The sequence below is a fragment of the Citrus clementina genome, unplaced genomic scaffold (assembly GCF_000493195.1).
Source record: "Citrus clementina cultivar Clemenules unplaced genomic scaffold, Citrus_clementina_v1.0 scaffold_8, whole genome shotgun sequence".
NCBI classification, from domain to species: Eukaryota; Viridiplantae; Streptophyta; class Magnoliopsida; order Sapindales; family Rutaceae; genus Citrus; species Citrus x clementina.
Genome location: NW_006262022.1, coordinates 2,910,696 through 2,926,354, shown reverse-complemented (window position 1 = coordinate 2,926,354; position 15,659 = coordinate 2,910,696). Strand labels below are relative to the sequence as shown.

Genomic DNA, 15,659 nt, shown 5'->3' with positions numbered 1-15,659 from the left:
TAATTTATTTTCCTCATCGTATATCTAATTCTACCATCTTTGGCTAAGAGTGAAGGGTTTGCAGACCTAAAAGATACATTGTGCATGAATCAAGGAGGCACCTAAGATTAAAAAAACATATCGTAGTCGGTTAATGCACAGCTCAAGAAACCTTAAATTTATTTTATTTTTGAATAGTGGTTCAAGAAAGGCCAATGGTACATTAACATGGACACAAACTCGGTTAAATTCTTGTGATTAAGTGCTTGGATCAATACAATTTCATCCAGTTATTTAATCAATCCTTCGAATATCAAGTGGGAATATACGTTTTGTAGGTTGGTAGGGGGAATCCAACCGAGTTTGTCATATGGATAGGGATAAATATTAATTAATTTTATTGTAAAAGATGCCTTATTCTTCTATACAACTCACTTGGGTAAAGTTTTCTCTTGCTGAATTGATGGAACCCATCAAAATTCGTGATCCTTATTTTATTTGCAGGTGTGTGTCTTTTGAGATTACTGATAATTTATAGCCAAATATTTGTAAAGAGACGTCTCTGTGAGTTTTACAGAGTTTTTTTTTTTAATATCATATCTTAAATTAACTGATATTATAATAAATTCTGAGTAATGATACAGCCACAAACTCTTGTACAAATTTATTTTGTACAAACTGATGTGGCATGATAAGATTGGTTGAATTAAATATCATTTGGCCCACATGATTTGTTTTTATTAATTTATATTTTTATTCAACCAATGAATTAATGCCACGTCAGTTTGTACAAGAGTTTGTGGCTGTATCATTACTCATAAAGAATTTGTCGATACCAATCTATTAGTGCATAAATAAAGAGTAGAGTGCAAAAATATTAGGAAACTACTCTAATAAATAATAGAAAAATATACTAATGTTTTTTTAACTAGCAGCTGGGATTGAACTACTATATCAAAATACCTCGTTTACAAGTAAAATTCTCATTTAGTCGAAATTTATAAAAAACCAAAAAGACCTCTCATAATTAAATAGCATAACATAAAATATAAAACCCCAATTAAGAGTCGATACTGTTACTGCACGTACAAATTTTACTATACACAATTAAAATATACACATTGCGGTCGCATATTTATGATGTTGTTGTGTAGTTTAATTATTCACAAATGACAAAAGGTGTAAAAATATTCAAAGCCAGATCTTAATTAAGACTATGACACATGAACATTATGTATTTATCCTCCATTATTAATTCTTGAACCTAACACTACTCAATCTGTGATAAACAGATAATGACATTATTAGGGTTTGAAAATTCAGTAGAGCTAACAGTCGCCAATGTTGAAAGCTACACTCCTTGTATTTATCAATGTTTTTCAAATTAAAAAAAAAAAAACTGTATGAATTGTTAGGCTATTCATAGACTTTTGACTGCTGAGATCACAAGCCACGTAATTCAATTATTGCCATCAAAATATTATCCAATATTATCTGCCACGCTCACATTCTACACATTTTTTATATTTATCCATTTACTTTGCTCTTGCATTAATTTGCACTTCAAGGGGCGTATTTGGTGATAGGGTCTATCATACCATGTAGTTGATGAGTGATTTAGAATTACATCTCTTTGCGCCTACGGTATAACTAATTATAAAAGAAAATTTATTCTATGGGGACATCAGATTACTCTTACTTAGAGAGTTATGATAGACATCTTAAATTTTTTATCTCAAATTATATGATATTTATTGATTGGTTGATAATTCTTTATAAGATTTAAGTGAATTAATTGTGTTATCATCACCAACTAATTGATGAATGTCACATCATTTGGGATAATTCAATTCTATTCTATCCTATTATATTATGCATACCAAAGATATAATTAAAGGGTGATTTGAAGTTATTTTGGTATTATAAAGAATTCTTTCAAAATCAAGTAGACGATGTCGTTACACCTTTTATATAGTTTTTCACTCAAATTGATGAAATGAAATAAAAATAGTTGGATTTTTTTTTTCATTTTAAGATATAACACTTTTAGAGCAAATTTTCAAATTAGGCTTCATCAAAATTGGTCTTCCATACATTTGATGCTATTATTAGTAGACATGTATAGTAATACTAGGTTAGGTTCATCGTTAATGGATCTAATTAGAGTCATTGGATTCAAATCCAATAGCTCTTAAAATCTACATATGATGGATTCTATGATGCGCAAGTTCTAAAATTAAATAATAATAATAATAATAATAATAATAGGAAATTTAGTGGTTCAAATTAGAACCCTGCACTTTAATTAGCTTTATTGGAATCTAACAAATCTTTTTTTGCAATGAATTGGAATGACGTGTGTATTTTTTCTGTAATTTTTTTAAGGGAAAAAAAAAGCTTAAATTATATATGGTGCTCTTAGTGACTTCATCTCTATGCTAATGCACATTCTCAAGAATATGAAATCTTCCTTTGAATAAGGAAAATGCTACTTTGACAAAAGTATTAAATTTAAAAATAAAAAAAAAACTTTTACAATTTCTTCAAAAGTTCCACGTGGAGAACTCTCCACTGCACGCACACACACAAAGTACGGTCGAAAACAATAGACGTGAGTTTATGGACCACGTCAGCAAGACAACTGGACTGCACAAGTGTGCGGCATCAGCACATCACACGTCGAAAGTGAGTCCAATTATTTGATTTGAGGACCACCCGAATAAAAAATAAAATTAAAAAAAAATAATCTTTTATGCCGAATCACAGAGCCAACTTCTAGACTTTCTTCACTTTGAGCTCCAATGGGTGCCCCCTTCATTCTTCATTCCACCAAAATAAAAAAAAAAAACAAAAAACAAAAAAATAAATTATATATTAAATAAGCAAATTGATAATTTATGTTAAGGCTTAAAAAGTAGAAAAATAAAAAGTAATTTTTACTCCACGAACAACTCACCCAGTTCAGAGACATGAATTAAAAAAAAGTCTAATATCATAGATTTGTTTTCATCCCACCAATGAAAAAAAAAAAAGAAATTAACTTTTATAAAGTACTCAAGAATTATATGCTTTTAAGGTGGATACCAAATAACCAATTTTCACCAATAACTTTACTTATAAATGACTAATTAATGAGCATCAATCCATTTAATTTAAATAGTCTACCAAATTGGTTGAGTGGAAAGATGAGGCTCAAATATTCTATGAAGATATGCCGAATAATCTTAAAAGCATATAATTCCCTCGTTATATTTAAAGATGTGCTAAGCACCATGTCAACAAAGCATTATCAAATTTTTTAATCAAACTTTCTAACCCTAAAAGATGTTAGCACGAGATTATTAATCTCCAATAAATTATTTTCAAGTTCTTTTTTTTTTTTTCCTCTCTACGAATGTCTCCACCGCATATTTAAAGAGTATGTTAATTTATTGCTCTAATCCAAAAAGATTTAGCTTAACTTTATATAACTTATATTCTTCTTACCTTTGCGACTCAGAGTTAGTTAGTTAGTTAAACATTTATACAAAACAATGTGATAAGGGCATCTTAGACTTTTATCAAACAATTATCAATTAAATTATTTTCTTTTAAAATAAAAAAAAGGGAAGATGACTTAAAAGATGATCAAAGGCATCAATGGGGTGTTGGGGATGAGTATTTAGTAGTAATTATTAGTTTAAAGCGTTGAAAATAAAAAAAAAGAAAAAAGAAAAATGCATGAAGAGTAGTAGTGGAACTAGGAATGAAATTCTTTCTTTGGATTCTAGATTGACAATTTGTTGATTGTTTTTTTTTTTTATCCACTATATGATGATGAACTATTTAAAACAAAACATCATGCTTCTTACATTGTCATCCACTTCGAAGCAATGTCATAAAGTGGACAGCATGTCAATCGAGCTAAGTGGGAATAAAACAGAGAAAATTGAAAGAACTATATATTCTTCTTAGTTGTAAGCTGATGTATGCTGTAAATTTATTTATTTGTAAGTGCTTTGAGATATGCATTTTTCTAACTAAAATTCTTTACAATGACATAATCATTCTATTTTGGCCTTAAAAAGTCTCCTAACTCTATTTTCAACATGAAAAAAATAATGTTTGAATGTGTATAACTGACTATCAAGATTATTTAATACAGACATTCATATTGTACATGATATAGTTGTCTGCGTTATTGCTTCATCATAATTCGTTGATTTTATTTTTTTTAGTTTATTCCTGTAAGATCCGAATCAATCCAAAGCTAATCTTGAAATTAAACCGATTTGTATTGAAATTTATATTTTTTTTTATCGTTTAACTTATTCATAACTTTAATATAATTAGAAATCTTCGGAAATATACACACACACACGCGATGAAAGAACAAGAATACCCCAAATGGGAAAGATTTGGTGGGGAATCCACAAATTGACTATAAGGAGACATTATGGAGAGAGTGGTGATCGTCCAAATTTGTATAACAAAGTGCTCATTTTTTGTGCAGAAACCTGAACCTTCCTGGATTGAAGCCTCCCCCAGTCAGATTCCAAAGATAATAAATAAAAGCTTAATGAAGCAGCTTTCATAAAATAATTAAATAAATAAATAAAAGGTTAATAACTTCGAAGCAATGGCATAATCCAATTATCGATTTAATACAATATGGTACTTATTTAATTAACCATTTCAAACATATGCAATGCAGCAAAGAAAGCTGTTCCAATATTTTTCATTAGATCCGGCTCAGCCAATCAAATGCAAACAAACCATTCTATTCACGTGTCTTTTTTTTTTTTTTAAAAAAAAAAAGCTAAAATACATTATTCAATGGATTTGATTTGTCCGAAATCTAATGTCTTCAAACAATAAAAGTAATAGCCGACAGTTGGTTCCACTGCTAATATCTTTTAAGATAGTAACAATAAATTTGAAACTTGTAGTAACAAAATCATGGAAGAGTATAGCTTAAGTTCATATCGACATTGAAGATAATTGTAAGAAGAGAAAACTGAAAAAAACGAATTTTTCTTTTCCAAAAATATGGAATTTATTTAGAAATACATTCATAGTGCAACTCATGGATTTACCAAGGTTAGGGCGTGTTTGGAAGTGAGGTGCTGTAATCTTTAAGTTGCAGCTGTTATATAGTAAAAATTACAGCTGTAGGGTAAAAGTTGAAAAAAAAAATTTGCTAAGTTGTCAAATCCCAACTACAAGTATTATCAAACATCTTAATCGTTGGATTTTGATAGCTCAACTATTTCACCACACTCCCAAATGAACTATTAATTAATAAAATTTATTTATATTAGTAATATTAAAAAATAAAAGTACTCATATTTTATATTCGCGGAAAAAGTCGGAATAGTGCCCCCATTATAATTATTAATAGACTATAAGCTAGATGACAAAAATGTATATAGTCTTTACAAGATACTTTCTTAAGTGGAATGAAATTTGCTTGTTTCTGTCAAAGAGCATACGAATCCTTGTACTCTCTTATCTTATAACTCGCAAGCAATTAACATTAATTTTTCGACTAATTAAATAATTAATTAATTTCTTTGGATAATGTTGAGACCTGATGCGAACAACAAAGAATTCCGTACTCGGGGGGCATAAATAATTAAAAAGAAAGACAAAGGTTAAATAGCTGGAAACACGTGCGAGTGTGGGGGAGGTTAGCAGCACGTGCATCGGGGGGAAAATACAAGCTGTAATCGGCAAGCCTTTGCCCGGTTGACCAACGACAACGCGGTCACACTCAGGCGCGGGCCCCCCACCAGCTTTTGTCTATGTACGCTACTTTAACCATGATACATTGATACAACTCTACTGCTGCTGCTACTTATACACGCACGCACGCACGCGTGGGTACGTGTGCATTTTGGCGCCGCTAAACGACATATCGTCTCTCGCTCCTTCTTTCGTTCTGTGCTGACTGCTCTGTATGTTCCAATGTGGTACAGCTCTTGTTTATCCTCTCTGACCGTGCCAGTGCCTGACTCAATTCGGTGTCTTTCGTTTTGTCAAGTAAAAGTAGAGCATTTCTTTTTTTTTTTTTCCTTTTTTTTTTTTTAGTACTATGTTTAATTTATACACATGCATATTCTTTTTTCTTTTTTTTTTCTTTTTTCCTGGGGTAATATCCAAATATCCATCAATGTATTCAAATCGTTTTCTTTTTGCTGATTATATTACATTTAAGTTAGTAAAAAAAAAAACTATACTATTATATCATTATGCTTCAAGTTATTTTATTTTTTCTCTAATAACTACAAATAAATATAAAAATAAGTAGAGAGAAATTTCAAACAATAGTAGTAGATCTGGGGCGTGCGAGTGCAACTGCAACTGCAAGGCATGTTTGTGGTACGTACAATGGGATGGTCCACACGTTAACTCTCCTCTTGTACGCTCCCATCAGCGTCAACTCACTCGTACAATCTTCGCTAAGCATGTGAGAGATTGATTCTCTGTTTCTCACTCAACATCTACAGTAGCAGATCTGGGGCGGGGTTTGCCTATTTAAGGAAAATTGGAAGAATTTTCAAAGGGGGGCCCCGCTTAATCAACAATCGCCTACTAACTCTTGTTATTATCCACGATGATTGAAAAGGGCCAAAAAAAAAATATTTAAGAATTTTTTTTTTTTTTTTTGCAGTTTTTTGGATTTTGTTCAATTAGCTCGAATAAAGAGGAGGTGGAGAGACAACCTGGACCCGCACATTCCCTCGGTTCATCTTTGACCTTTGACTCTCCCCCAACTACTGTCATAACTAGTAAGCAACCCGACGATTGAAACCTAATTATTAATTTTCATTGCTATCTTCCCACTCGTGTTCCTCAGTCCTCACCTTTTTCTTACATTTCTACCTCCACCCCTCTACTTCCTGTTTATTCTTTCTTCCACCTCCAGCATATGAAATCTTACTTTGTATATACCTTGACTGTTCTTCAATGCAACCCACTCTGACACCTTTTCTTCAAATTTCTGGAAAAAGTTATGTTCAGTCCAGACATATTTAATTTTTAATTTGTTGTAAATTTTTTAATACAATGCTAATGTTGTACAGAAAGCGTTTTCAGTGATATTATATAAATATTCATCCACCTAGTTCTTGCCACCTACACTTTCATGTTTAAAATTTAGAATTAATAAATCATAATATAGTAGCTAGGATAAATGAGATAAACATCCTACTTAAGATTCTTCTTTTATTGCCATTATGAGAATATAAAAAAGATTGACATTTGAAAGTCGAGTCAATTTAGTTATTTAATAAATGCGAAGAGTATTTTCTAAATAATTTCATTCTTAAAAAAGACAAATTAAATACAAGCAGTTTGATAGAAATAATGTCCAAATAAATAGTTTATTTGTTTGATCATCCCAATGAAAATAAAAAATTAAGGGAACAATTTCCCTTTTTATCAATTTTAACGGAAAAAAAAAACCTTAAATTCCTGGGTAGAGTGGGGTTGGCATATTTGGAAAATTTTAAAAAAAAAGTGACATAAATGTTAATTTTTTGTTCTTTTATTGATATATTAAGCAAGTATATAGGTTGAAGTCTAATTTAAGGTTCTTATGGATAAATACAAAATGAATAGCGTTTGGCACCTTTACTTGTATCTAAAGTTTTATTACCGTTCACCTAGCAAAGAATGGAAAGCTATTGTCACTTTTTTTTTTTTTTTTTTTTTTTATGCCCATGCAAAAGTTGTAAAGCAAAGATACTTTAGAGATGAAGATTAGCATCTGATCCATCGTTTACTTCCTTTTTATGAAACAAAGCAAAGATTTGACACCCCACCAGAGTGTAAAGCATGTAATAACTCCACCAGCACAATTCTGTTGTTGCTCTCACTACTCTCAGCATGTATGAAGTAACTACGACAACTATGTTGCATTTCTAACGGGTAAAAATGACACAACAACCGATCACTCCTTTTTTTTTTTTTTTATTTTAAAGGCATAGTAAACAACTAGATGTAATAAAAATCAAAATTTACAAAATCAGTCTGAAGAATGGATTTGCTTTGTATAGGATGTTTGTGAAAGCAATTATAAATTTATACCAATATATAGTACTATAAGCTGAATTATAAGAAAATAGAATGCATATATATATATATATATATATATATATATATATAGTAGTTTTTTGGTCTATGATCTTATAGTGTAGGAAAAGTTCAGAAAATCTTTAAAACTGCGGGGTTTTAAAGGTTTAAAACTTGAAGTGTTTAAACCTTATTAAGTTATTATTTATGCGTTTTCTCGCACTTTAAAATTTTGGATTTAAAAACTCATTGATAAATGTAATTAATTATGCTAAGACATTGAAGGAAATAATCATAGACTATAAAAAATATTTTTTTCATAAATGATTTGAGAATTTAGCTCTAAATAATAGAGATGAGCTATAAATCAATTAGACATAGGAGACTAATTATATATGAGTTGGTTTCAGTACAATAAAGAATAAATGTATTGATACATCCAAATGTATTTAATCTAAGATTAATAAAAAATTTCACAAATATGCATTTACTTGAGAATTACACATATAACTAAATATTGAGACATTTATATCTTGGATAATTTATTGCACAACCAATTTTGTTAAGAGTGAGGAATGACCAAGAATATTTGGATAACAATTACAAAAGGAAAGAAGAGGAGTTATAGAGTGGAAATAAAGAAAAGTTGAGGGGCAGAAATAAAAAACCTACAACCACAATTATTATTAATGATGCTTCGATCAAATCTCTAAAACAGTAATAAAGGCCAAGAAGTCACATTAGTTTGATGTAAACAGAAGTTAGATTTTTGTCTGGCGAAAACCATGGGACCCAACTCTGGTCGCAAATTTTCAATTTGACCAAACCACCTCTCCCAACTCTAGTTAGGTTCCAAGCTATAAATGCCACACGTGTGGCCCAGACTCAGATAAGCCCCCCTCTCCTCTTTCTTTCTTCATTCATTCATTCTTCCTGTTTCATTTTATAAAAACGACAGCCCCCCAAACCAAGCCACTCTCTTAAACAAAACAAAATCCTAAGAGAATTTTCAGACACCATCACAATTCACACGCACACTGACTAAAAACATGCCCGGAAGCTTAGAGCCGTTGGATTTGAGCGTTCAGATACCTTATCATTTCCGCTGTCCGATCTCCCTCGAGCTGATGTGTGACCCCGTCACGGTCTGCACCGGTCAGACCTACGACCGGCCCAGCATCGAGTCGTGGGTCGCCACCGGCAACACCACCTGCCCTGTCACCCGCTCCCCACTCACCGACTTCACTCTCATCCCCAACCACACCCTCCGCCGGCTCATCCAAGACTGGTGCGTCGCGAACCGTTCTTTCGGCGTCCAACGAATCCCGACCCCGAAGCAACCGGCCGAACCGAGTCTGGTCAGAACTCTCCTGAACCAGGCCTCCTCCGAGTCGAACACTTACGGCTCCCGCATGTCGGCCCTCCGTCGACTCAGAGGTCTCGCGCGTGACTCTGACAAGAATCGTTGTCTCATTTCATCTCACAACGTTCGAGCGATATTAAGCCAGGTCTTTTTTACGAATATAAATGTAAATACGGCGTCGTCTCCAGAGTTGGCGCACGAGTCATTAGCTTTGCTGGTCATGTTTCCGCTCACTGAGACGGAATGCATGGAGATAGCGAGTGACGCGGATAAAATTACAAGCTTGTCGAGTTTATTATTCCACTCCTCGATCGAAGTCCGGGTTAACTCAGCGGCTCTGATAGAGATTGTCTTAGCTGGCATGAGATCTCAAGAGCTTCGGGCTCAGATCAGTAATCTTGACGAAATTTTCGAAGGAGTGATCGACATTCTGAAAAATCTATCTTCGTATCCGCGTGGCCTGAAGGTCGGGATAAAGGCGCTGTTCGCCTTGTGCCTGGTGAAGCAGACGCGGCACAAGGCAGTGGCGGCCGGAGCGGCGGAGACGCTGGTGGACAGGCTGGCGGATTTCGACAAGTGCGACGCGGAGAGGGCGCTGGCGACGGTGGAGTTACTGTGCAGGATCCCGGCGGGCTGCGCAGAGTTTGCGGAGCACGCGCTGACGGTTCCGCTGCTGGTGAAGACGATACTGAAGATATCGGACAGGGCGACGGAGTACGCGGCGGGGGCGCTGGCGGCGCTGTGCTCGGCGTCGGAGAGGTGCCAGAGGGACGCGGTCAGCGCGGGGGTGTTGACCCAGCTGTTGCTGTTGGTGCAGAGCGACTGTACGGACAGGGCCAAGAGGAAGGCGCAGCTGCTGTTGAAGCTACTGAGGGATTCGTGGCCTCAGGATTCTATTGGGAATTCCGATGATTTTGCTTGCAGTGAGGTGGTGCCGTTTTGATGATTTTTTTTTTTTGAATTTTGTGGTAAATTCAAAAAGAAAAGTAGAGAGAGAGAGAGAGCAAAAAAAAAAAAAAAAAAGAATCATTGATTTTTCTGCTTGATGGTAGAAAAAGAAAAATTGGAAAATGAAAGTTGATAAAGGGTTTTTAGATTGGTATAGGGAGGGAGGATTCAGTATTGTAATTCTGTATGTAATTTTTTGTATGTAAGATTTTTTCTTTTTTAATTTTGGAAAGTTTCAGAAAATTTGAAATCAAATGAAAAGATAGTTTCTTTTTTTTTTTCATATTTATTGAGTCATTTGTTCAATTGTATGAAAAAAAAAAAACAATATTGAGAATAATTCTGTTATAATTTTGTTATTAAAAAAGTAGAAGGCATCTTAATGAAACTTTTACAGACATAAAAAGATAACATTCGTTTGATAATGATAAAGTGAAAATGCTACTCCCACCCTAGATAAACCAAATAATCCCTTTGGTTATGATGGAAAAATGGATTTTGAAGGCGAAAATAATGCATAGATTCAACGATCCTAAATTGGAGAATGTGTTTTTGAGTAATTTGATGCAAAATCGCATTGTTTATGATTTTTAGGCTCTTGCTCTACAAAACTTTTTAACCCCCAAGACCAGATTTGGATGCTGGATTTTGGGGGAAGTTGAGTAGAATTGATTCTTTGCATGAATTTTTCAAAATGAATATAGAATAGATAAGGGAACACGAAGGCCAAACTGGTTGATCAGTTTGAAGATTTGGCCCTCGACTCCGGACAAAATCCTTGGAAATCAAACGAGTCAATGACTCTCATTGGAAATTAAAAGTTGAGGATCGTTTAAATTAAAAAAAATGCCTTCACAAGCTAAGCTAGCGTCTTTGTTAATTCGTTGCATGTTTTCAGAATCGATCCCTGGGCATAAGAATCCAAACTTCTGAAGAAAATTTTGCACTGCCCAGTACTCTTTTTTTTTTTTTTTTAATTTGATTTGATGCCTAACCCAATCTTTCTTTCTTCTGCTTTTTCGGAATTTGAAAGCAACTGTGTAGGCACAAAACAAAAGCATCCAATTTTAACAGAAGTGGCTACTCCTCTGGTACAGTGAGAATGGGACAATTTATAGCTCCTCTCTTTTTCCTTTTCGTTTTTCTTTTTAATTATATTATAATCTGCTTGCATTTATAATTAGAACTTAGAAGTCAATAAAAAATTAAATCAGTTCTGTGATATCTAGGCCTGCAATGGATTGAACCTAATGAAAGAAAAAATAATTTTTATAGTACATACAGAAGAACTCAAAACACACCACATTTTATCCGCAAACAAATACACATGATAAAAATCCAAAAAGAGAGAGAGAGAGAATGTACACTAAAAATCACCGTAAAAATTTCTTAGATGGGGAGTGAAAATTGGAGTGGAAGCAACTGTTGATGAATTATGAGTCAATATCCTCTTTTTGACTGAAGAAAGATGGAGACATGAAATAGTATTGGAGATTACGTTAGAAGCATGGACGGTGGAACGTAACATCGTTTGACCACTCGATTTAGACAAGCATTTTCAGCCCAATATCGCAATGCTCGCGTGCATGCAAATAGGTCCCCACAATGGAAAGGAAAAGAAAATCATCGTGCATTGCCCTGTAAAATCTGCAACAAGAACACGAAGAAGAAGAAGAAGAAGAAGAAGAAGAAGGTGGTAGGGTTAGTATCATTTTATTATTATTTATTTCTTCCTCATAATATTATTGTGGCTTACAAATGTTGGAGCCAATATTCACATGTTGATGCATGGGAATAACGTTAAAGCATGGATCCACATGGCTTTGCTCTTTATTATTTTTTAAATGTATTATGTGCAGGTTCACATGCCCCTCAATGACAAATCAACTTTGTTTCCCACTCTTTTGGTCACGACAACAAATGGGAATTCGTCGTTTGTTTTTGTACCCCTTGATTTGGGGCACTTGGGACCCAATTCATTTATGCCCACCCTCCAACTCCACTTTTGCCTTTTCTGAATTACTCATATGCTGCGTTGTCAATTAATCTCACTTTTTAACCGTTTGCATATATCAATGAGCTGTTGAAGAATATGCATTTTTTTTACATTAAGACGATGAGTTTATTATTTCTTACTTATATTTACGTTCAAAAAGAGCCATTTCACTGAAAAAATCAATGGCATCTTTTCCAGCTCATTGAGATTTGAGTCTCTACATGATGAAAGATGGGTTGACAATATTGTTATACTTTTTTTTTTTTGATTACATGAGACTATTGCTCAAATTACAGTTCAAATTACAACTCATATTACATGAGAGTATAATTGATATGTACAATCATATATTTATACTGAGCCCTATTGATATGAATGCTGATATGACACCTCTGATATGACACCGCTCAGATTTTTAACCCTCTCAAATATTCGAGGGATGGCTGATATGACACCGCTCAGATTTTTAACCCTCTCAAATATTCGAGGGATGTCAAACTCCCATCCTGGGAGAAAGACTGTCTTCACTCGAGCTCAAGGGCTCCAAGGAAGAATATTTAAATTAAACCCCTACAATGCGACTGCGGAGGCTCGAACCCCTTCCCTCACATTTGTGAGGGAGGGGCTCTAGCCACTTGGGCTAAGCCCAAGTGGTTCAATATTGTTATACTTATATATGCTGAATTATACAAAAATCACTTGTATGCGCCGTATTAGTTGGAATACAATACAAAATTTGCATCTTAATTCAGAAAGTGTACATACTATGATTCATGAATATGAAACACGATTGGTAAGGCCTCGTTTACAGGAGTATTGAATAAATGAGTTTGAGGATGTGTGATATATATAGCTAATCCTTAATATGAATTATTGCATTTGTCACTCGTCAACTTTTAAAGCTTAATTGTTTTTGTTTTCTACATGATATTCCAATGCCCTAACGGTTGTACGTTTGAATATTACAATATAATTCTAGTAATATCATGATCAAATGTCGTCAAGCATTGATATAGTCTATTCGAAACCCAATTCAAGAATCTTCTCCAAAGAAAAATGGAGGTATTAACCACCAGAGTTGGGAATAGGTGTCCCCAAATAATTGTACTTAACAGAAAAATAACTCCATAAGCATTAAAAATTTTTTTTTTTCAATAATTCAAGGAGTTGTATCATTTCACTTGGCGCTATGGAATCGGAGAGAGACAGTCTTGTTTTAGTCAAAAGATATGAAAAAAGAAAGAAAGAAAAAGGAAGAGGAAAAGGAAAAACTTAGGAAGGGGGTAAAGACATGTTCTTGTAAGACTTTGCTTCACAACATGGGCTATAGTTGGGCATTGGCCCAAAACATTTTGGGTTGAGATTCATCCAAGTAGATTTGACTTTGAGCATAGCATACACCCAACAGAAAAGTAGAAAATTTACAAAAATAACCCAAAAATTTAAGGATATTTTAGAATTAGCTAGTTAAACTTTTTCTACCCTATGTAGCCAATTTCAACATTTTTGGATAACAATACCCTTGTCATTCCAAAACCTAAAAAATTGAACCTTCTCTCCTCTCCCAAATCCAGCAGCATGGTCTTGACTTTTTCGGCAAAAATCGACAATAGTTGGACAGGCGTTTGACGACATATTCATCTCCAGCATCACGCGACTTTATTTCCAACATTTTGTCGGTGATTGGACAAGTGATTGACGGCAGCTTCATCTCCCAAAGCAAGTTCCTTTTTTTTGTTCATTAAAATTGGACCGTCATTTAAATGTAATTAAATGTATATTTTATGATAGATGAGTATTAAGGTTAATTTTCTACGAATTTTGAAAAGTATTTAATGAAATTATGATTTGAGAAAAATGCCATATGAGATGTTTGTTGAAATGCCTATTAGACTTGGTTATCTCATTTTTGATAGATTGTGTTGTGGGTTGATTGTGGATGGTGTGAATCTGTGTTCGACAAAGTAGAACAAGTGATTTTAGTGTGATGGGTGTTGCTTTGATTTAGTGCAATGGGAGCATATCACATGGGCGATAGGCACCCTTCGCACAAAATCACAGCAACAAGCTTGTTGTGATTTTGAGTGACAAGTGCCTGTCCCTTGAAATCACAACAAGCGTGTTAATATGATTTGAAGCGACATGCACCTGTCTCCTGAGGGATAAGGGCCTGTCCCACGAAATCACAACAAGTATATTAATATGATTTTAAGTGACAAGCAACTTGTCTTTAGGGTGACAACGCCCATCGCTCAAAATCATAGCAATCATAGCAAGCAAGTTGCTATGATTTTGAGAGACAGACACTTATCTCTTAGGCGACAGGTGCCTGACACACTAAATCAAAGCAACACCCGTCGCACAAAAATCCCTTGCTATGCTTTGCTGAACATGGATTCACACCGAGCCACAATAAGCCCACAACATAATCTATCAAAAATGACATAACAAAATCTAATGTGCATTGTAGCAAACACCTCATATGCCATTTTTCTCAAATCATAATCTCATTAAATACTTTCCAAAATTCATAGAAAATTAACTCTAATACTCATCTATCATGAAATATACACTTAATTACATTCAAAAGACTATTCGATCGTAATGAAACCAAAAAAAAAAACTTGATTTTGGAGATGAAATTTCCATCAATCGCCCGTCCAACTGTTGTCTAAGTGCCGGAAATACAGCTACATGATGCCAAAGATGAGCTTTTGTCAAACGCTTGTCCAACTGTCATCAATTGTTGTTGGAAAGGTAAAGATCGTGCTGTTGAATTTAGGAGCGAAGAGAATGTTTAGGTTTTTAGGTTTTGGAGTGACAAGGGTATTGTTGTCCAAAAATGTTGAAATTGACTACATATGGTAGAAAACATTTAACTGGCTAATTTAAAAAAACCCTAAAATTTTTGGGCTAATTTTGTTAATTTCCCCAAAAAAGTTTGTCTTTCAATTGAAATTAATTCTAATAATTAATTGAAATGAATATGTGTGTGTGTGTAGAGAGTGGTCCAGGATCCTGGACTTTGTTAAAGTCCGCGAAAACTATTAAACTATACGGTTTAATAGTTAATGTCATTACATTATTGAACTATGTGGTTTAATAATTTTCCCAAATTTCAAATATATATATAGTGCAAGTACCCTCTTTTTTTTCTATGTGGACATTCTTTTAAGTCGTGTGGTTTAATAGTCAAATTTTAATGTTATTAAACCACTTGCCTTTACAGTGCATTGCAAAGTAACTCTATTACGCCACATGGCTTAACAGTGTGTCCGTATTAAAAAAAATTAGACCGCAAATTATAAAAAGGAGAAG

General features: G+C 33.9%; 1 protein-coding gene across 1 annotated transcript; it reads left to right on the top strand.

The window, feature by feature from the left end:
- The first annotated feature begins 8,936 nt into the window (after positions 1-8,936).
- Positions 8,937-10,628, top strand: LOC18035272 (U-box domain-containing protein 26). The gene has a single exon (XM_006422927.2). The coding sequence runs from the start codon at positions 9,084-9,086 to the stop codon at positions 10,338-10,340; it is 1,257 nt and encodes a 418-aa protein (XP_006422990.1). The 5' UTR covers positions 8,937-9,083; the 3' UTR covers positions 10,341-10,628.
- Positions 10,629-15,659: the final 5,031 nt, after the last annotated feature.

Coding starts and splice junctions, on each gene's coding strand:
- LOC18035272 (XM_006422927.2), top strand. CDS start 9,084: ATGCCCGGAAGCTTAGAGCCGTTGGATTTGAGCGTTCAGATACCTTAT.